This window comes from Dendrobates tinctorius, unplaced genomic scaffold (assembly GCF_039654945.1).
Source record: "Dendrobates tinctorius isolate UK_male_01 unplaced genomic scaffold, ASM3965494v1 ptg000080l, whole genome shotgun sequence".
NCBI classification, from domain to species: Eukaryota; Metazoa; Chordata; class Amphibia; order Anura; family Dendrobatidae; genus Dendrobates; species Dendrobates tinctorius.
Genome location: NW_027361748.1, coordinates 340,256 through 363,789, shown reverse-complemented (window position 1 = coordinate 363,789; position 23,534 = coordinate 340,256). Strand labels below are relative to the sequence as shown.

The following is a 23,534-nucleotide window of genomic DNA, read 5'->3' as shown; positions in this document are numbered from 1 at the left end:
GATCGCTACCATCTAAAGCCTCCACTGGAGGGAGCACAGAGGAGTGATCTATGCTATCTACAGCCACCACTAGAGGGAGCACTTATGACGTCTCTCTACTATCTACAGCTACCACTAGAGGGAGAACTTAAGGTGGGTCTCAACTATCTACAGCCACCACTAGAGGGCGCACGGAGGGTCTCTGCAGCCTCTAGAGGGCGCCCTGTGGAGGTGATGTCTTAGTCAGTGGCAAGGGCCGCGGGAGACACATTTATGGCCAGGGTAGGAATGGCCCACCGGAGAACCGGAGGATTCTCCGGTGGGCTCAGGCACTGACACCTGCTGGCACACAGGGCCAGCAGCTGCCTGGGGCCACCGCTGCTCCAGGGGCTCCCAGCCAGTGGCATGTCGTTAATAACGGCACACCAAGCAGCTGCTATGGGGGACCCCGATGCCAGCTGAGCAGCAGCGGGTGACAGGAGGCAGAAGCCGGCTGCTGCGACTAAAGCCTGTCCCCACTGCTAAAGAGAAATGAATATTCACCCTTCCCCACTCCCCCATGGGCGTGGAGAGAATCTGAGTATTCATTTTACTGTAATAGTGGGCAGTGTTAGCTGCAGGCAGCGACTAACACTGCCCGCTATCAGGGCCGGCAGGCCAGGGTCCTCGCTCCTCCAGGGGCCCCAAGCCTATGCGGCCGCTATGGAGCAGTAAGTCGGGGGGGTCGGCAGCAGTGTCGCCCCCAGTGCGTGCCGCATTCAACAGTATAGGCATCATATGAGGGGGGCAGCATTGTATCCTATGAGGGGGCTGCATTATACCCTATGAGGGGGGCAGCATTATACCCTATGAGGGGGTGCATTATATTTTATCAGGGGGCAGTATTATACCCTATGAGGGGGCAGGATTATACCCTATGAGGGGGCAGGATAATACCCTATGAGGGGGCAGGATTATACCCTATGAGGGGGGCTGCATTATACCTTATGAGGAGGGCAGCATTATACCCTATGAGGGGGCAGCATTATACCCTGAGGGGGGCAGTATTATACCCTATGAGGGGCAGTATTATACCCTATGAGGGGCAGTATTATACCCTATGAGAAGGGCATTATACCCTATGAGGGGGGTAGCATTATACCCTATGAGGGGGTGCATTATATTTTATCAGGGGGCAGTATTATACCCTATGAGGGGGCAGGATTATACCCTATGAGGGGGCAGGATAATACCCTATGAGGGGGCAGGATTATACCCTATGAGGGGGCTGCATTATACCCTATGAGGGGGGCTGCATTATACCTTATGAGGAGGGCAGCATTATACCCTATGAGGGGCAGTATTATACCCTATGAGGGGCAGTATTATACCCTATGAGAAGGGCAGCATTATACCCTATGAGGGGGGCAGCATTATACCCTATGAGGAGGGCAGCATTATACCCTATGAGGGGCAGTATTATACCCTATGAGAAGGGCAGCATTATACCCTATGAGAAGTCAGCATTATACCCTATGAGGGGGCAGCATTATACCCTATGAGGGGGCAGCATTATACCTTATGAGGAGGGCAGCATTATACCCTATGAGGGGGGCTGCATTATACCCTATGAGGGGCAGTATTATACCCTATGAGGGGCAGTATTATACCCTATGAGGAGGGCAGCATTATACCCTATGAGGGGGGCAGCATTATACCCTATGAGGGGGGCAGCATTATACCCTATGAGGAGGGCAGCATTATACCCTATGAGGGGAAGTAGTATACCCTATGAGGGGCAGTATTATACCCTATGAGGGGGCAGCATTATACCTTACGAGGAGGGCAGCATTATACCCTATGAGGGGTGATGCATTATACCCTAAGAGGGGGCAGCATTATACCCTATGAGGGGGCAGCATTATACCCTATGAGGGGGGTGTATTAAAGCCTATGAGGGGACAGCATTATACCCTATGAGGGGACAGCATTATACCCTATGAGAGGGGACAGCATTATACCCTATGAGGGGGTGCATTATACCCTATGAGGGGGGTGTATTAAAGCCTATGAGGGGACAGCATTATACCCTATGAGGGGACAGCATTATACCCTATGAGGGGGGCAGCATTATACCCTATGAGGAGCAGCATTATACCCTATGAGGGGGCAGCATTATACCCTATGAGGGGGGTGTATTAAAGCCTATGAGGGGACAGCATTATACCCTATGAGGGGACAGCATTATACCCTATGAGAGGGGCAGCATTATACCCTATGAGGGGGGTGCATTATACCCTATGAGGGGGGGAAGCATTATACCCTATGAGGGGGCAGCATTATACCCTGTGAGATGGTGCATTATAACCTATGAGGGGGCAGCATTATACCCTATGAGGGGGCAGCATTAAACTCTATTAGGGGGGTGCATTATACCCTATGAAGGGTGCAGGATTATGCCCTATGAGGGGGCAGCATTATACCCTATGAGGGGGGCAGCATTATACCCTATGAGGGGGCAGAATTATACCCTATGAGGGGGCAGCATTATACTCTATTAGGGGGCAGCATTATACCCTATGAGGGAGCCGAGTTACACCCTATGAGGGGCAGCATTATACCCTATGAGGGGGGCAGCATTATACCCTATGAGGGGGCCGAGTTATACCCTATGAGGGGCAGCATTATACCCTATGAGGGGGGCTGCATTATACCCTATGAGGGGGCAGCATTATACCTTATGAGGAGGGCAGCATTATACCCTATGAGGGGGGCTGCATTATACCCTATGAGGAGGCAGCATTATACCCTATGAGGGGGCAGCATTATACCCTATGAGGAGCAGCATTATACACTATGAGGGGGCAGCATTATACCCTATGAGGGGCAGTATTATACCCTATGAGGGGTGGTGTATTAAAGCCTATGAGGGGACAGCATTATACCCTATGAGGGGGGCAGCATTATACCCTATGAGGGGGGCAGCATTATACCCTATGAGAGGGGCAGCATTATACCCTATGAGGGGAGTGCATTATACCCTATGAGGGGGGGGAAGCATTATACCCTATGAGGGGGCAGCATTATACCCTGTGAGATGGTGCATTATAACCTATGAGGGGGCAGCATTATACCCTATGAGGGGGCAGCATTAAACTCTATTAGGGGGCAGCATTATACCCTATGAGGGGGGCAGCATTATACCCTATGAGGGGGCAGGATTATACCCTATAAGGAGGCAGCATTATACCCTATGAGGGGGCAGCATTATACTCTATTAGGGGGCAGCATTATACCCGATGAGGGGGCCGAGTTATACCCTATGAGGGGCAGCATTATACCCTATGAGGGGGCAGCATTATACCCTATGAGAGGGGCAGCATTATACCCTATGAGAGGGGCAGCATTATACCCTATGAGGGGGGCTGCATTATACCCTATGAGGGGGGCTGCATTATACCCTATGAGGGGGGCTGCATTATACCCTATGAGGGGGTGCATTATACCCTATGAGGGGCAGCATTATACCCTATGAGGGGGCAGCATTATACTCTATTAGGGGGCAGCATTATACCCGATGAGGGGGCCGAGTTATACCCTATGAGGGGCAGCATTATACCCTATGAGGGGGCAGCATTATACCCTATGAGAGGGGCAGTATTATACCCTATGAGGGGCAGCATTATACCCTATGAGGGGGGCTGCATTATACCCTATGAGGGGCAGCATTATACCCTATGAGGGGGCAGCATTATACTCTATTAGGGGGCAGCATTATACCCGATGAGGGGGCCGAGTTATACCCTATGAGGGGCAGCATTATACCCTATGAGGGGGCAGCATTATACCCTATGAGAGGGGCAGTATTATACCCTATGAGGGGCAGCATTATACCCTATGAGGGGGCTGCATTATACCCTATGAGGGGCAGCATTATACCCTATGAGGGGGCAGCATTATACTCTATTAGGGGGCAGCATTATACCCTATGACGGGGGCCGAGTTATACCCTATGAGGGGCAGCATTATACCCTATGAGGGGGCAGCATTATACCGTAACAGGGGGCAGTATTATACCCTATGAGGGGGCAGCATTATACCCTATGAGGGGGCCGAGTTATACCCTATGAGGGGCAGCATTATACCCTATGAGGGGGGCTGCATTATACCCTATGAGGGGGCAGCATTTTACCCTATGAGGGGGGCAGTATTATACCCTATGAGGGGGGCTGCATTATACCCTATGAGGGGCAGTATTATACCCTATGAGGGGCAGCATTAGACCCTATGACGGGGGCAGCATTATACCCTATGAGGGGGGCAGCATTATACCCTATGAGGGGGCAGCATTATACCCTATGAGGGGCAGTATTATACCCTATGAGGGGGGGTGTATTATAGCCTATTAGGGGGGCAGCATTATACCCTATGAGGGGGGCAGCATTATACTCTATGAGGGGGCAGCATTATACCCTATAAGGGGGGTATTATACCCTATGAGGGGGCAGGATTATACCCTATGAGGGGGTGCATTATACCCTATGAGGGGGCATTATACCCTATGAAGGGGTAGCATTATACCCTATGAGGGGGGCAGCATTATACCCTATGAGGGGGGCAGCATTATACTCTATGAGGGGCAGCACTATACCCTATGAGGGAGCAGCATTATACCCTATGGGGGGGGTATTATACCCTATGAGGGGGCAGGATTATACCCTATGAGGGGGCTTGAGGGGGGTGCATTATAACCTGTGAGGGGGCAGCATTATACCCTATGAGGGGGTGCATTATACCCTATGAGAAGGCAGCATTATACCCTGTGAGGGGCAGCATTATACCCTATGAGGGGGCAGCATTATACCCTGTGAGGGGGCAGCATTATACCCTGTGAGGGGGCAGCATTATAGTCTATGAGGGGGCTGCATTATACTCTATGGGGGGGGTGCTTTACACCCAATGAGGGGGCAGCATTATACCCTATAAGGAGGCAGCGTTATACCCCATGAGGGGCAGCTACATTATATTATTTGAAGGGGATGAATTATACTATATGAGGGTTGCATTATATTTTATGGCGGGCTACATTATATTCTTTGAGGTGGCTGCATTATTCTATATGTGGTGGCTACATTATACTACATGAGGGAGGCTACACCAACTCCTGCTACATAATTAAGACGTGTACTACCTTATATTATACCCTGATATTAGCGCGTTTTACCGCACAGTTGGCGGTCTTGTATTTATCTCTATGTAGCTACATAGTGGGCCCCAAGAATGATTTTCTCTGGTGGGCCCAAGGTGCTCAAGTCCAAAGCGGTTTATGGCCACTTACCCTGACTGCGAGTTTCCTCTTTTGTGATTTTTGTATTTTGAGTTTAGAATATTGATTTTTTTTTGTCATTAGTTAAATTCTCAGAAATGATGGAAATGCCTGGGCGTCGGTGATGTCACCCAGCGAGGTGCCGGTATATAATGATGGTATTTTGCCTCTCGCACCCTGCTGATGCCCTCACCCCTGGTAATGAAGGATTATGGGTAATGATTGCAGCACGGCTGGGTGCAGCGGGAAGCACAGGATGGCACACGGTGAGTGCAGAGCTGCAGACAACACATGGCTTGGTTGAGTTTTGGCGCATGCGTCTCACTCATGCCATTCTTCAGTGGTGACGTGACCTCGGTGAGCAGTCGCGGGACATGCAGACATGTTGTATCGATGTAATACACCCGACTCAGCTTCCGATCCTTCTCCAGCTCCGAAGACAGAGACTCGTCCGGAGAGAAAACGCCCAGCGTGGTCGGGAAGTCAGCCTGAGTGGGAGAGAAGAGAGTTGGGTCATAAGGAGGCCACACGGGAGGTGCACTGAGGGACCACCAGTGGAGACATGCACAAGGTGGGACCCACTAGTGAAATGCCCAACAAGGACCTCCAGAGCTCTCCGAGGACACTGATACCTTGGGGCAGTCTTCACCAGCATAACCGGCCCGAACCGAGTAAGATCCTATGTCAAACACAAGCGCCCCGACCTCATCTGCAAGAGAGAAGGAGGCAGAGTGTCTGATATAGGGTTATAACACACTGACCAGACAGACGGCGGCGGCCATCATGTACGAGACACAGCGCCAGGCAGCTGTTGCTAAAGCCAGATATGCACACCTGCCCACCTAGCAGAAGTCATGGGAAGTGGCAAATTCCGACCACACTCACGTCTTTTCTGCTGGCGAGAGGACATGTCAGAGGGCCAGTGGCTGTCAGGGGCACCCAGCAGATGCCAAGACGGCAGGACATAGACCCAGATCTGGGACTGTCCATTGTATCCAGGACTAGAGAGAAGTGGAGCGATTCCCAGGACTACGGTCCAGGTCAGTGGTCCCCGATGGCTGAACGGGAGGCCGTGAATCTGTAAGGAGATGGATAGCCATGGTGGCTCAGTGGTTAGCACTCAGCCTTGCAGCGCTGGGTTCAAATCCCGCCAAAGTCAACATCTGCAAGGAGTTTGTATGTTCTCCCCGTGTTTGCGCGAGTTTCCTCTGGGTGCTCCGGTCTCCTCTCACATTCCAAAGACATACTGATAGGGAATGTAGATTGTGAGCCCCATTGGGGACAGTGATGTCTGTAGAGCTGTGGAATTAATGGCGCTATCATTTATATAAATTAGTAAAATAAATAAATAAAAATATTGTGTGCACGTTCCCCCTGAAAGACATGTGGATTGTTGTAGTGTAATTTGGTTAGTAATGTACGTTATTAGTGATAGATTATGTTAACCAGCACAATTAGGGTTAATAGTTGGGACTAGCCCAGAGTGGGAAGTTCTGAAGTGAAGGGACAGAGTTTTCTATCAGATAGGGCAGTAGAGGCAGACCTGCGTGATGTGGGTGTCTCTGACGAGAGGAGGAGAGCAAGGAAGCAGATGGCGAGATCCGGAGTAGGGATGAGAAAAGGCTACATAAAAACAGGGACGGTGTGGAACAGGCCGATGGCATTATGGGCGCCAGCAGTACAGGCCAGAGAGGTAACGGCCACCAGCAATATGGGCCAGTGTTACCATCTGACCAGGCTGGAGTAGTGATATTGCAACCACTAGGGGCAGCACTGGGCAGGTAACATAGTTATTAGGGTTGAAGGGAGACTTTAAGTCCATCTAGTTCACCCCATATCCTGTCCTAACTTGCCCTATTATGTTGATCCAGAGGAAGGCAAAAAAAACCCACGTGGCAAACAGTAAGCTTCACATTGGGGAATTCCTTCCCGACTCCACATACGGCAATCAGACTAGCTCCCGGGATCAACGCAACACTAAGGACACTAGTGTATATACCCTGCAATATTATACTTTCCAAGGAAGGCATCCAGGCCCTTCTTACATGTTAGTAGAGAATCACTCATTACAACATCATATGGCAGAGAGTTCCATAGTCTCACTGCTCTTACAGTAAAGAATCCGCATCTGTGAGTATGCTTACACCTTCTTTCCTCCAGACGTAGAGGATGCCCCCTTGTCCCCGTCACAGGTCTAAGAGTAAAAAGATCATTAGAAAGGTCTTTGTATTGTCCCCGCATATATTTATACATTGTAATAAGATCACCCCTAACAATAACCCCAAGTGTAATAACCTGTCTTGGTATTGCAGACCCCCTAGTTCCCTAATAACCTTGGTCGCTCTTCTCTGCCCCCGCTCCAGTTCAGCTATGGTCCGGAGACCAGAACTGTACACGGTATTCTAAGTGTGGTCGCACTAGTGACTTATATAGAGGTAACATTATGTTCTCCTCATGAGCATCTATGCCTCTTTTAATGCATCCCATTATTTTATTTGCCTTTGCAGCAGCTGCCTGACACTGGCAGCTAAATGTAAGTTTGTCGTCCACCCATACACCCAGGTCTTTTTCAGTGACGGTTTTGCCCAGTGTTTCCCTGCCGCACCTCAGGCTCACTAGATATCTTTGAGCCTGTTTCAGAAGAAGAAGTTTCCAAGCTCCTCGCTTCTGCTCGGCCTACAACCTGTGACCCAATTCCTTCACATCTCCTGCAGTCTCTCTCACCAGTGGTCACCACTCACCTGACTACAATATTAACCTCTCTCTTTCTTCAGGTATATTTCCCTCCTCATTTAAACATGCCATCATAACCCCTTTACTTAAAAAGCCATCCCTGGACCAGAACTGCACTGCTAACTACAGACCTGTCTCTAACCTTTCCTTCATCTCTAAACTCCTGGAACGCCTGGTCCACTCCCGTCTGATCCGCTATCTCTCGGATAACTCTCTTCTCGACCCCTTACAATCTGGTTTTTGCTATTTACACTCCACTGAAACTGCCCTCACTAAAGTCTCTAATGATCTAATAACAGCTAAATCGAAAGGTCATTACTCCATGCTGATTCTCCTGGATCTCTCTGCAGCATTCGACACTGTGGATCACCAGCTCCTCCTCACTATGCTCCGCTCTATAGGCCTCAAGGACACAGCCCTCTCCTGGTTCTCCTCCTACCTCTCTGACCGCTCCTTCACTGTATCTTTTTCCGGCTCCTCTTCCTCTCCTCGTCCCCTTACTATCGGGGTCCCGCAGGGCTCAGTCCTAGGCCCTCTCCTCTTCTCTCTATACTCTGCCCCTATTGGACAAACAATCAGCAGATTTGGGTTCCAGTATCATCTCTATGCTGATGACACCCAATTATACACTTCTTCCCCTGACATCACCCCTACCCTAATTCAAAATACCAAGGATTGTCTGTCTGCTGTCTCTAGCATCATGTCCTCCCTCTATCTGAAACTAAATCTCTCCAAAACTGAACTTCTTGTGTTTCTCCCCTCTACTAACCTCACTCTACCTAACATTGAAATAACCCTGGAGGGTTCAACCATAACTCCCAAGCAGCATGCCCGCTGTCTTGGGGTCATATTCGACACCCAACTTTCCTTTACTCCCTACATGCGATCACTCAGTCGCTCTTGTCACCTGCATCTTAAAAACATCTCCAGAATCCGACCTTTTCTCACCTTTGAAGCTGCTAAGACTCTTACTGTTGCTCTTATTCATTCTCGTCTGGACTACTGCAACTCTCTTCTGATCGGTCTCCCTCTTACCAAACTTTCTCCTCTCCAATCCATCTTGAATGCGGCAGCAAGGGTCATATTTCTGTCCAGCCGCTTCACCGATGCCTCCATCTTGTGCCAGTCATTACACTGGCTACCTATTCGCTACAGGGTCCAGTATAAACTCATCTCTCTCACCCACAAAGCTCTCCACAGTTCTGCACCGCCTTATATCTCCTCTCTCATCTCTGTCTATCGCCCTACACGTGCCCTCCGTTCTACAAATGACCTAAGACTAACATCCCCCGTAATCTAAACCTCGCACCTCTGTCTCCAAGACTTCTCTCGTGCTGCTCCAGCTCTCTGGAATGCACTTCCCCAGACGATCAGACTGATACCTAGCCCTGACCTATTCAAGCGCGCTTTGAAAACCCATCTCTTCAAACAAGCCTACCACATCAACTACTCAGCAAACTAACTTTTCCCTGTTCCCTCCTTCCAAATATTATTCTGAATCTGCACCCTACTATTCATCTGTCTCCACACCCTTCATGCACATGATAACTGCACTTGATACTTGTCTATTGCACTTAAACACACGGGCTGATGACCGGATCGTGCAGCTTTATATGAAAATCCCTATTTATTATAATTGCCAGACCTGAATTAACAAGCATTTCTCACCTACTGTGTCCCCCCATTTCCTTGTAGATTGTAAGCTTGCGAGCAGGGACCTCACTCCTAATGTCACTGTGTAAATTGTCTTAACTCGTAGTGAATTTATTGTCTGTACTTGTCCCCGCTTAATTGTAAAGTGCTGCGGAATATGTTGGCGCTATATAAATGAAAATTATTATTAATTAAGCACATAATTATACATCTTGTTCGTTCTACCCAAGTGCATGACCTTACATTTATTCCCATTAAAGCTCATTTGCCATTTATCAGCCCAAGCTTCTAGTTTACATAAATCCTCCTGTAATATAAAATTGTCCTCCTCTGTATTAATTACCCTGCAGAGTTTAGTGTCATCTGCAAATATTGAAATTCTACTCTCTATGCCCCCTACAAGGTCATTAATAAATATGTTAAAAAGAAGCGGGCCCAAAACTGACCACTGTGGTACCCCACTGCTAACTGTGACCCAGTCCGAGTGTGCTCCATTAATAACCACCCTTTGTTTCCTGTCCCTGAGCCAGCTCTTAACCCACTTACACATATTTTCCCCTGTCCCCATTGTTCTCATTTTATGTATCAACCTTTTGTGTTGGCACCCTATCTAAAGCTTCTTAAAAGTCCATGTACACCACGTCCACTGCATTCCCTTGGTCCAGTCCGGAACTTACCTCTTCATAAAAGCTTATCAGATTAGCCTGACAGGAACGGTCCCTTGTAAACCCATGTTGATATTGGGTCATGAGGTTATTCTTCTCCAGATACTCCAGTATAGTATCTCTTAGAAAACCCTCCAGGATTTTACCCACAGTTGAGGTTAAACTTACTGGCCTATAATTTCCAAGTTCAGTTTTTGTCCCCTTTTTGAATATTGGCCCCACATTTGTTATGCGCCAGTCCTGTGGTACAGACCCTGTTATTATGGAATCTTTAAAGATTAAAAATAATGGTCTATCTATGACTGTGCTTAATTCCTGCAGTACTCGGGAGTGTATCCCATCCGGGCCTGGGGATTTGTCAATTTTAGTGATCTTTAGACGCCGCCGTACTTCCTGCTGGGTTAAGCAGGTGACATTTAATGGAGAATTTTTATCCCTGATCATGTTATCTGTCATGGGATTTTCTTGTGTAAATACTGTTGAAAAAAAAGTCATTTAGCATATTGGCTTTTTCCTCATCCACCATTTCACCCAGACTATTACTAAGGGGACCAACACTATCATTTTTTAGTTTCTTACTATTTATATAGTATAGAATATTTTGTGATTCTTTTTCCGTTCTCTGGCAATGAGTCTCTGTCTCAATCTTTGCTGTCTTGATTTGCTTTTTACAGAATGTATGTAATCTTCTGTAGTTACTGCTTTCTTTTTGTCCCTTATTGCGCCCCTTACAGCTCTATTTAACCATAGTGGTTTCCTCCTGTTTCTCGCAGGTTTATTCCCATACGGTATATATTGTGCACAGCTCCTATTCAGGAGGATAATAAACGTCTCCCATTTTCTTTGTGTATTTTTATGTCTCAGGATATCGTCCCAGTTATTGCACCAAGATCATCTCTCGTCCGTTGGAAATTTGCCTTCCTGAATTTCAGTGTCCTTGTAACCCCTCTACTACACATCTTATTACAGGACAGGTAGTGTAGTCAGGGATAGCTGAGGAGTTGATACACAGGAACCGCAATGTAGCCTGAAGGAATAAGAAGGAATCATAGTCTAGGAAGACAGGGGTCGTTTACCAGGAGCAAATATTGTCCGGCTGAGGTGCGACAGTTCGTGATGGACCGGGATCCAAAAGACGCAGACAAAGCAGCACAGATCGCTGACACCTATGAGGCCAACCGTAAACCGGAGGAGCAGAAGCCAGTCACCGCCAGCTGGAGAGGGGGTACGATAACAACCAACCCCAGTACCCGTGCCAGTTGACCCACCGGAGGCCCTGTCCCCTTCGTCAACACCAGGCCTACAGCCGATCCTCGCAAGTGTTATTTCTAGTTTTGTTTCTCCTTGCTCTATAACGTACCGCCACGTCCTCCGTGGTAATTATGCTACCTGTGGGTGGGCTCCTGACCCAATATTGATTTTTATGTAGAACAAGGAGCTGGTGGCAGCACAGTGTTCTGGGTATTAGGGAAACTCTGGCAGTGATGGAACGGAGGTTTTATGTGTGTAATACCTGCTGGTGACTTATATACCGCCCTCACTGCAGAGTGCCCAATAGCCAGTACATGGCAAGGCAGCTTTTCTGGTGGCTACTTGTCCTAGGTGTAGTTCCCTGACTAACCTGAGGGTAAGGAGGACACTAGAGAGTTGTAAATTCCAAAACCAGAACTGAAGGTGGAAACCAAAGTTGTGGATGGTTATAGGACCCACGACCACTAATAAATAGTAAATTTGTGACAATTGGTTGGGTATAATAAATCTATGACAACTGGGAGCAACCTCACACCCCAGTTCATGACAGGGTGGAGCAGGGTGCGTTACACAGGTGGAGCAGGATGCGTTACACAGGTGGAGCAGGATGCGTTACACAGGTGGAGCAGGATGCATTACACAGGTGGAGCAGGATGCATTACACAGGTGGAGCAGGATGCATTACACAGGTGGAGCAGGATGCGTTACACAGGTGGAGCAGGGTGCGTTACACAGGTGGAGCAGGATGCATTGCACAGGTGGAGCAGGATGCATTACACAAGTGGAGCAGGATGCGTTACACAGGTGGAGCAGGGTGCGTTACACAGGTGGAGCAGGATGCATTGCACAGGTGGAGCAGGATGCATTGCACAGGTGGAGCAGGGTGCAATACACAGGTGGAGCCGGGTGCATTACACAGGTGGAGCAGGGTGCATTACACAGGTGGAGCAGGATGCATTACACAGGTGGAGCAGGATGCATTGCACAGGTGGAGCAGGATGCATTGCACAGGTGGAGCAGGATGCATTGCACAGGTGGAGCAGGATGCATTGCACAGGTGGAGCAGGGTGCAATACACAGGTGGAGCCGGGTGCATTACACAGGTGGAGCAGGATGCATTGCACAGGTGGAGCAGGATGCATTGCACAGGTGGAGCAGGATGCATTGCACAGGTGGAGCAGGGTGCAATACACAGGTGGAGCCGGGTGCATTACACAGGTGGAGCAGGGTGCATTACACAGGTGGAGCAGGGTGCATTACACAGGTGGAGCAGGATGCATTACACAAGTGGAGCAGGATGCATTGCACAGGTGGAGCAGGATGCATTGCACAGGTGGAGCAGGGTGCAATACACAGGTGGAGCCGGGTGCATTGCACAGGTGGAGCAGGATGCATTGCACAGGTGGAGCAGGATGCATTGCACAGGTGGAGCAGGATGCATTGCACAGGTGGAGCAGGGTGCAATACACAGGTGGAGCAGGATGCAATACACAGGTGGAGCAGGATGCATTACACAGGTGGAGCAGGGTGCAATACACAGGTGGAGCAGGGTGCATTACACAAGTGGAGCCGGGTGCATTACACAGGTGGAGCAGGATGCATTACACAGGTGGAGCAGGATGCATTGCACAGGTGGAGCAGGGTGCATTACACAAGTGGAGCAGGATGCATTACACAGGTGGAGCAGGGTGCATTACACAAGTGGAGCCGGGTGCATTACACAGGTGGAGCAGGGTGCGTTACACAAGTGGAGCTGGGTGCGTTACACAGGTGGAGCAGGATGCGTTACACAGGTGGAGCAGGATGCATTGCACAGGTGGAGCAGGATGCATTGCACAGGTGGAGCAGGATGCATTGCACAGGTGGAGCAGGGTGCATTGCACAGGTGGAGCAGGATGCATTACACAGGTGGAGCAGGGTGCATTGCACAGGTGGAGCAGGATGCATTGCACAGGTGGAGCAGGATGCATTGCACAGGTGGAGCAGGATGCATTGCACAGGTGGAGCAGGATGCATTGCACAGGTGGAGCAGGATGCATTGCACAGGTGGAGCAGGATGCAATACACAGGTGGAGCAGGATGCAATACACAGGTGGAGCCGGGTGCATTACACAGGTGGAGCAGGATGCATTACACAGGTGGAGCAGGGTGCATTACACAAGTGGAGCCGGGTGCATTACACAAGTGGAGCCGGGTGCATTACACAGGTGGAGCAGGATGCATTACACAGGTGGAGCAGGATGCATTGCACAGGTGGAGCAGGATGCATTGCACAGGTGGAGCAGGGTGCATTACACAAGTGGAGCAGGATGCATTACACAGGTGGAGCAGGGTGCATTACACAAGTGGAGCCGGGTGCAATACACAGGTGGAGCAGGGTGCATTACACAAGTGGAGCTGGGTGCGTTACACAGGTGGAGCAGGATGCATTGCACAGGTGGAGCAGGATGCATTGCACAGGTGGAGCAGGGTGCATTGCACAGGTGGAGCAGGGTGCATTGCACAGGTGGAGCAGGGTGCATTGCACAGGTGGAGCAGGATGCATTGCACAGGTGGAGCAGGATGCATTGCACAGGTGGAGCAGGATGCATTGCACAGGTGGAGCAGGGTGCAATACACAGGTGGAGCAGGATGCATTACACAGGTGGAGCAGGATGCATTACACAGGTGGAGCAGGGTGCATTGCACAGGTGGAGCAGGATGCATTACACAGGTGGAGCAGGATGCCATACACAGGTGGAGCAGGATGCATTGCACAGGTGGAGCAGGATGCATTACACAGGTGGAGCAGGATGCATTGCACAGGTGGAGCAGGATGCATTACACAGGTGGAGCAGGATGCATTACACAGGTGGAGCAGGATGCATTACACAGGTGGAGCAGGATGCATTACACAGGTGGAGCAGGGTGCATTACACAGGTGGAGCAGGATGCATTACACAGGTGGAGCAGGATGCATTACACAGGTGGAGCAGGATGCATTACACAGGTGGAGCAGGATGCATTACACAGGTGGAGCAGGATGCATTGCACAGGTGGAGCAGGATGCATTACACAGGTGGAGCAGGGTGCATTGCACAGGTGGAGCAGGATGCATTACACAGGTGGAGCAGGATGCATTGCACAGGTGGAGCAGGATGCATTACACAGGTGGAGCAGGATGCATTACACAGGTGGAGCAGGATGCATTGCACAGGTGGAGCAGGATGCATTACACAGGTGGAGCAGGATGCATTACACAGGTGGAGCAGGATGCCATACACAGGTGGAGCAGGATGCATTACACAGGTGGAGCAGGATGCATTGCACAGGTGGAGCAGGATGCATTACACAGGTGGAGCAGGATGCATTACACAGGTGGAGCAGGATGCATTGCACAGGTGGAGCAGGATGCATTACACAGGTGGAGCAGGATGCATTACACAGGTGGAGCAGGATGCATTACACAGGTGGAGCAGGATGCATTGCACAGGTGGAGCAGGATGCATTGCACAGGTGGAGCAGGATGCATTACACAGGTGGAGCAGGGTGCATTACACAGGTGGAGCAGGATGCATTGCACAGGTGGAGCAGGATGCATTACACAGGTGGAGCAGGATGCATTACACAGGTGGAGCAGGATGCATTACACAGGTGGAGCAGGATGCATTGCACAGGTGGAGCAGGATGCATTACACAGGTGGAGCAGGATGCATTACACAGGTGGAGCAGGATGCATTGCACAGGTGGAGCAGGATGCATTGCACAGGTGGAGCAGGATGCATTACACAGGTGGAGCAGGATGCATTACACAGGTGGAGCAGGGTGCATTACACAGGTGGAGCAGGATGCATTGCACAGGTGGAGCAGGATGCATTACACAGGTGGAGCAGGATGCATTACACAGGTGGAGCAGGATGCATTACACAGGTGGAGCAGGATGCATTACACAGGTGGAGCAGGATGCATTACACAGGTGGAGCAGGGTGCATTGCACAGGTGGAGCAGGATGCATTACACAGGTGGAGCAGGATGCATTACACAGGTGGAGCAGGATGCATTACACAGGTGGAGCCGGGTGCATTACACAGGTGGAGCAGGATGCATTGCACAGGTGGAGCAGGATGCATTACACAGGTGGAGCAGGATGCATTACACAGGTGGAGCAGGATGCATTGCACAGGTGGAGCAGGATGCATTACACAGGTGGAGCAGGATGCATTACACAGGTGGAGCAGGATGCATTGCACAGGTGGAGCAGGGTGCATTACACAGGTGGAGCAGGATGCATTGCACAGGTGGAGCAGGATGCATTACACAGGTGGAGCAGGATGCATTGCACAGGTGGAGCAGGATGCATTACACAGGTGGAGCAGGATGCATTACACAGGTGGAGCAGGATGCATTACACAGGTGGAGCCGGGTGCATTACACAGGTGGAGCAGGATGCATTGCACAGGTGGAGCAGGATGCATTACACAGGTGGAGCAGGATGCATTACACAGGTGGAGCAGGATGCATTGCACAGGTGGAGCAGGATGCATTACACAGGTGGAGCAGGATGCATTACACAGGTGGAGCAGGATGCATTGCACAGGTGGAGCAGGGTGCATTACACAGGTGGAGCAGGATGCATTGCACAGGTGGAGCAGGATGCATTGCACAGGTGGAGCAGGATGCATTGCACAGGTGGAGCAGGATGCATTACACAGGTGGAGCAGGATGCATTACACAGGTGGAGCAGGTTGTGGCACGGAGATGGCAGCTCTTGCAGGTGGGGGCACAGCTCAGGCTGCACAGCCGGTCCTCCTCCCAGCATGCAGTGGGCAGGCAGCGGGTTGCAGTGCAGCTTTACCTCCCCCATACACTCCTCCACTCATCCTGTCTGGACACCTCAGGACACGATGTCTGGGCAGCTCTGATCATCGCCTGCTGCTGCCAGCTCTGGGGAGGATCCAATGAGAGGCGGCTGACACAGTTCTGCCTCCTCATTGGCTTACTGGAATGCCACTCATGAACCCTTTAAGAAACTATTGTGTCGGCTGACTTTAAAGAATTCAGGGGGGGTGCTCTTAAAGGGGCAGTGCACAATTTGTACACCGCTTCTGCCATAGTGCGGCATCAGGTACGCTAATAAGTATAGTGTCAGATTTCAGCTCTGAGGCTGCACAATAGTGAGTTCTGCCAATGAGTCTTTTCTAATTCGTTTTCTAGGCTTTCACTCTTTGATCAGGATTCTCATTACATCTCCGCCTTCTCCATCTTGGGGGTCTTGAGTAGAAAACTCTCAGCATGCAAGCACTGCCCGCCTCTGTGAGAACGATGGATTCTCAGATTCCCCTTATAGGACCAACACTGCGGTCTGATGCATTCACATCTCCTTCTAGTCATGCACCAGGAGTGCTCAGGATGAGCAGAGCAGCAGATTTCTTCACAGTACACACGTGCGGGAGGACGTGCGGATCAGAGGCACCAGACCCTGACGGGACATTGTGGGAGGACGTGCGGATCAGAGGCACCAGCCCCTGCCGGGATGTTGTGGGAGGACGTGCGGATCAGAGGCACCAGCCCCTGCCGGGACGTTGTGGGAGGACGTGCGGATCGGAGGCACCAGCCCCTGCCGGGACGTTGTGGGAGGACGTGCGGATCGGAGGCACCAGCCCCTGCCGGGACGTTGTGGGAGGACGTGCGGATCGGAGGCACCAGCCCCTGCCGGGACGTTGTGGGAGGACGTGCGGATCGGAGGCACCAGCCCCTGCCGGGATGTTGTGGGAGGACGTGCGGATCAGAGGCACCAGCCCCTGCCGGGATGTTGTGGGAGGACGTGCGGATCGGAGGCACCAGCCCCTGCCGGGACGTTGTGGGAGGACGTGCGGATCGGAGGCACCAGCCCCTGCCGGGACGTTGTGGGAGGACGTGCGGATCGGAGGCACCAGCCCCTGCCGGGACGTTGTGGGAGCACAAGCAGATCGGAGGCACCAGCCCCTGCCGGGATGTTGTGGGAGGACGTGCGGATCGGAGGCACCAGACCCTGACGGGACATTGTGGGAGCACAAGCAGATCGGAGGCACCAGCCCCTGCCGGGATGTTGTGGGAGGACGTGCGGATCAGAGGCACCAGCCCCTGCCGGGACGTTGTGGGAGGACGTGCGGATCGGAGGCACCAGCCCCTGCCGGGACGTTGTGGGAGGACGAGCGGATCGGAGGCACCAGCCCCTTCCGGGACGTTTTGGGAGGACGTGCGGATCGGAGGCACCAGCCCCTGCCGGGACGTTGTAGGAGGACGAGCGGGTCGGAGGCACCAGTCCCTGCTGGGACGTTCTGGGAGGACGAGCGGGTCGGAGGCACCAGCCCCTGCCGGGACGTTGTGGGAGGACATGCAAATCAGAGGCACCAGCCCCTGCCAGGACGTTGTGGGAGGACGTGCAAATCAGAGGCACCAGCCTCTGCCGGGACATTGTGGGAGACTGTGCGGATCAGAGGCACCAGCCCCTGCCGGGGCGTTGTGGGAGGACGAGTGGATCAGAGGCACCAGCCCCTGCCGGGACGTTGTGGGAGGACGTGCGGATCAGAGGCACCAGCCCCTGCCCGGACGTTGTGGGAGGACGAGCGGATCGGAGGCACCAGTCCCTGCTGGGACGTTCTGGGAGGACGAGCGGGTCGGAGGCACCAGCCCCTACCGGGACGTTGTGGGAGGACGTGCGGATCAGAGGCACCAGCCCCTGCCGGGACGTTGTGGGAGGACGAGTGGGTCGGAGGCACCAGCCCCTACCGGGACGCTGTGGGAGGATGATCGCGTCGGAGGCACCAGCCCATGCTGGGACGTTGTGGGAGGGCGTGCGGATCAGAGGCACCAGCCCCTGCTGGGACATTGTGGAAGGACGTGCGAATTAGAGGCACCAGCCACAGCCCGGACGTTGTGGGAGGACGTGCAGATCAGAGGCATCAGCCACTGCCCGGACGTTGTGGGAGGGCGTGCGTATCAGAGGCACCAGCCCCTGCTGGGATGTTGTGGGAGGACGTGCGAATCAGAGGCACCAGCCACTGCCCGGATGTTGTGGGAGGACGTGCGGATCAGAGGCACCAGCCACTGCCCGGACGTTGTGGGAGGACGTGCGGATCAGAGGCACCAGCCCCTGCCCGGATGTTGTGGGAGGACGTGCGGATCAGAGGCACCAGCCCCTGCCGGGACGTTGTGGGAGGACGTGCGGGTCGGAGGCACCAGCCCCTGCCGGGACGTTGTGGGAGGACGAGCGGGTCGGAGGCACCAGCCCCTGCCGGGACGTTGTGGGAGGACGTGCGGATCGGAGGCACCAGCCCCAGCTGGGACGTTGTGGGAGGACGATCGGATCGGAGGCACCAGCCCCTTCCGGGATGTTGTGGGAGGACGTGCGGATCAGAGGCACCAGCCCCTGCCGGGACGTTGTGGGAGGACGAGCGGATCAGAGGCACCAGCCCTTGCCGGGACGTTGTGGGAGGACGAGCGGATCGGAGGCACCAGCCCCTGCCGGGATGTTGTGGGAGGACGTGCAGATCGGAGGCACCAGCCCCTGCCCGGACGTTGTGGGAGGACGAGCGGATCGGAGGCACCAGCCCCTGCCGGGACGTTGTGGGAGGACGAGCAGGTCGGAGGCACCAGTCCCTGCTGGGACGTTCTGGGAGGACGAGCGGATCGGAGGCACCAGCCCCTGCCGGGACATTGTGGGAGGACGAGCGGATCGGAGGCACCAGCCCCTGCCGGGACGTTGTGGGAGGATGTGCGGATCGGAGGCACCAGCCCCTGCCGGGACATTGTGGGAGACCATGCGGATCAGAGGCACCAGTCCCTGCCGGGACGTTGTGGGAGGACGAGCGGATCAGAAGCACCAGCCCCTGCCGGGACGTTGTGGGAGGACGTGCGGATCAGAGGCACCAGCCCCTGCCGGGACGTTGTGGGAGGACGAGTGGGTCGGAGGCACCAGCCCCTACCGGGACGCTGTGGGAGGATGATCGCGTCGGAGGCACCAGCCCATGCTGGGACGTTGTGGGAGGGCGTGCGGATCAGAGGCACCAGCCCCTGCTGGGACATTGTGGGAGGACGTGCGAATTAGAGGCACCAGCCACAGCCCGGACGTTGTGGGAGGACGTGCAGATCAGAGGCATCAGCCACTGCCCGGACGTTGTGGGAGGACGTGCGGATCAGAGGCACCAGCCCCTGCCAGGACGTTGTGGGAGGACGAGTGGGTCGGAGGCACCAGCCCCTACCGGGACGCTGTGGGAGGATGATCGCGTCGGAGGCACCAGCCCATGCTGGGACGTTGTGGGAGGGCGTGCGTATCAGAGGCACCAGCCCCTGCTGGGATGTTGTGGGAGGACGTGCGAATCAGAGGCACCAGCCCCTGCTGGGATGTTGTGGGAGGACGTGCGAATCAGAGGCACCAGCCACTGCCCGGATGTTGTGGGAGGACGTGCGGATCAGAGGCACCAGCCACTGCCCGGACGTTGTGGGAGGACGTGCGGATCAGAGGCACCAGCCCCTGCCCGGATGTTGTGGGAGGCCGTGCGGATCAGAGGCACCAGCCCCTGCCGGGACGTTGTGGGAGGACGTGCGGGTCGGAGGCACCAGCCCCTGCCGGGACGTTGTGGGAGGACGAGCGGGTCGGAGGCACCAGCCCCTGCCGGGACGTTGTGGGAGGACGTGCGGATCGGAGGCACCAGCCGCTGCCGGGACATTGTGGGAGACCGTATGGATCAGAGGCACCAGCCCCTGCCGGGACGTTGTGGGAGGACGAGCGGATCAGAGGCACCAGCCCCTGCCGGGACGTTGTGGGAGGACGTGCGGATCTGAGGCACCAGACCCTGCCGAGACGTTGTGGGAGGACGAGCGGATCAGAGGTACCAGCCCCTGCCGGGACATTGTAGGAGGACGTGCGGATCGGAGGCACCAGCCCCAGCTGGGACGTTGTGGGAGGACGATCGGATCGGAGGCACCAGCCCCTTTCGGGATGTTGTGGGAGGACGTGCGGATCAGAGGCACCAGCCCCTGCCGGGATGTTGTGGGAGGACGAGCGGATCAGAGGCACCAGCCCCTGCCGGGACGTTGTGGGAGGACGAGCGGATCGGAGGCACCAGCCCCTTCCGGGACGTTGTGGGAGGACGTGCGGATCGGAGGCACCAGCCCCTGCCAGGACGTTGTGGGAGGACGAGCGGATCGGAGGCACCAGCCCCTGCCAGGACGTTGTGGGAGGACGTGCGGATCTGAGGCACCAGCCCCTGTCGGGACGTTGTGGGAGGACGAGCGTATCGGAGGCACCAGCCCCTTCCGGGACGTTGTGGGAGGACATGCGGATCAGAGGCACCAGCCCCTGACGGGATGTTGTGGGAGGACGAGCGGATCGGAGGCACCAGCCCCTGCCGGGATGTTGTGGGAGGACGTGCAGATCGGAGGCACCAGCCCCTGTCGGGAAGTTGTGGGAGGACGAGCGGGTCGGAGGCACCAGCCCCTGCCGGGACGTTGTGGGAGGACATGCAAATCAGAGGCACCAGCCCCTGCCAGGACGTTGTGGGAGGACGTGCAAATCAGAGGCACCAGCCTCTGCCGGGACATTGTGGGAGACTGTGCGGATCAGAGGCACCAGCCCCTGCCGGGGCGTTGTGGGAGGACGAGTGGATCAGAGGCACCAGCCCCTGCCGGGACGTTGTGGGAGGACGTGCGGATCAGAGGCACCAGCCCCTGCCCGGACGTTGTGGGAGGACGAGCAGATCGGAGGCACCAGCCCCTGCCGGGACATTGTGGGAGGACGAGCAGGTCGGAGGCACCAGTCCCTGCTGGGACGTTCTGGGAGGACGAGCGGGTCGGAGGCACCAGTCCCTGCCGGGACGTTGTGGGAGGACATGCAAATCAGAGGCACCAGCCCCTGCCGGGACGTTGTGGGAGGACGTGCGGATCGGAGGCACCAGCCCCTGCCGGGACATTGTGGGAAGACGAGCGGATCGGAAGCACCAGCCCCTGCCGGGACGTTGTGGGAGGATGGGTGGATCGGAGGCACCAGCCCCTGCCGGGACATTGTGGGAGACCATGCGGATCAGAGGCACCAGCCCCTGCCGGGACGTTGTGGGAGGACGAGCGGATCAGAAGCACCAGCCCCTGCCGGGACGTTGTGGGAGGACGTGCGGATCAGAGGCACCAGCCCCTGCCGGGACGTTGTGGGAGGACGAGTGGGTCGGAGGCACCAGACCCCTACCGGGACGCTGTGGGAGGATGATCGCGTCGGAGGCACCAGCCCATGCTGGGACGTTGTGGGAGGGCGTGCGGATCAGAGGCACCAGCCCCTGCTGGGACGTTGTGGGAGGACGTGCGAATTAGAGGCACCAGCCACAGCCCGGACGTTGTGGGAGGACGTGCAGATCAGAGGCATCAGCCACTGCCCTGACGTTGTGGGAGGACGTGCGGATCAGAGGCACCAGCCCCTGCCAGGACGTTGTGGGAGGACGAGTGGGTCGGAGGCACCAGCCCCTATCGGGACGCTGTGGGAGGATGATCGCGTCGGAGGCACCAGCCCATGCTGGGACGTTGTGGGAGGGCGTGCGTATCAGAGGCACCAGCCCCTGCTGGGATGTTGTGGGAGGACGTGCGAATCAGAGGCACCAGCCACTGCCCGGATGTTGTGGGAGGACGTGCGGATCAGAGGCACCAGCCCCTGCCCGGATGTTGTGGGAGGACGTGCGGATCAGAGGCACCAGCCCCTGCCGGGACGTTGTGGGAGGACGTGCGGGTCGGAGGCACCAGCCCCTGCCGGGACGTTGTGGGAGGACGTGCGGGTCGGAGGCACCAGCCCCTGCCGGGACGTTGTGGGAGGACGTGCGGGTCGGAGGCACCAGCCACTGCCCGGACGTTGTGGGAGGACGTGCGGATCGGAGGCACCAGCCCCTGCCCGGATGTTGTGGGAGGACGTGCGGATCAGAGGCACCAGCCCCTGCCGGGACGTTGTGGGAGGACGTGCGGGTCGGAGGCACCAGCCCCTGCCGGGACGTTGTGGGAGGACGAGCGGGTCGGAGGCACCAGCCCCTGCCGGGACGTTGTGGGAGGACGTGCAGATCGGAGGCACCAGCCGCTGCCGGGACATTGTGGGAGACCGTGTGGATCAGAGGCACCAGCCCCTGCCGGGACGTTGTGGGAGGACGAGCGGATCAGAGGCACCAGCCCCTGCCGGGACGTTGTGGGAGGATGTGCGGATCTGAGGCACCAGACCCTGCCGGGACGTTGTGGGAGGACGAGCGGATCAGAGGTACCAGCCCCTGCCGGGACATTGTAGGAGGACGTGCGGATCGGAGGCACCAGCCCCAGCTGGGACGTTGTGGGAGGACGATCGGATCGGAGGCACCAGCCCCTTCCTGGATGTTGTGGGAGGACGTGCGGATCAGAGGCACCAGCCCCTGCCGGGAAGTTGTGGGAGGACGAGCGGATCAGAGGCACCAGCCCCTGCCGGGACGTTGTGGGAGGACGTGCGGATCGGAGGCACCAGCCCCTTCCGGGACGTTGTGGGAGGACGTGCGGATCGGAGGCACCAGCCCCTGCCAGGACGTTGTGGGAGGACGAGCGGATCTGAGGCACCAGCCCCTGCCGGGACGTTGTGGGAGGACGTGCGGATCTGAGGCACCAGCCCCTGCCGGGACGTTGTGGGAGGACGAGCGGATCGGAGGCACCAGCCCCTGCCGGGACGTTGTGGGAGGACGTGCGGATCGGAGGCACCAGCCCCAGCTGGGACGTTGTGGGAGGACGATCGGATCGGAGGCACCAGCCCCTTCCGGGACGTTGTGGGAGGACGTGCGGATCGGAGGCACCAGCCCCTGCCGGGACGTTGTGGGAGGACGAGCGGATCAGAGGCATCAGCCCCTGCCGGGACGTTGTGGGAGGACGTGCGGATCGGAGGCACCAGCCCCTGCCGGGACGTTGTGGGAGGACGTGCCGATCGGAGGCACCAGCCCCTG

At 55.2% G+C, this 23,534-nt stretch overlaps 1 protein-coding gene across 6 annotated transcripts in view; it reads right to left on the bottom strand.

Moving 5' to 3' along the window:
• LOC141096855 (actin-like protein 6B) overlaps positions 1 to 16,548 on the bottom strand; it is a 75,287-nt gene extending 58,739 nt beyond the window's left edge. The window contains exons 1-4 of one of the 6 annotated variants that reach the window (XM_073583685.1): positions 16,421 to 16,539; positions 6,170 to 6,362; positions 5,917 to 5,993; positions 5,610 to 5,772 (exon numbers count right to left, since the gene is read on the bottom strand). In XM_073583685.1, coding sequence (XP_073439786.1) covers positions 5,610 to 5,772; positions 5,917 to 5,993; positions 6,170 to 6,362; positions 16,421 to 16,429 — 442 coding nt within the window. In that variant the 5' untranslated portion in view covers positions 16,430 to 16,539. The other 5 variants (XM_073583691.1, XM_073583688.1, XM_073583686.1 and 2 more) reach the window with 5 other exon arrangements.
• Between the last annotated feature and the right edge of the window lie 6,986 nt (positions 16,549 to 23,534).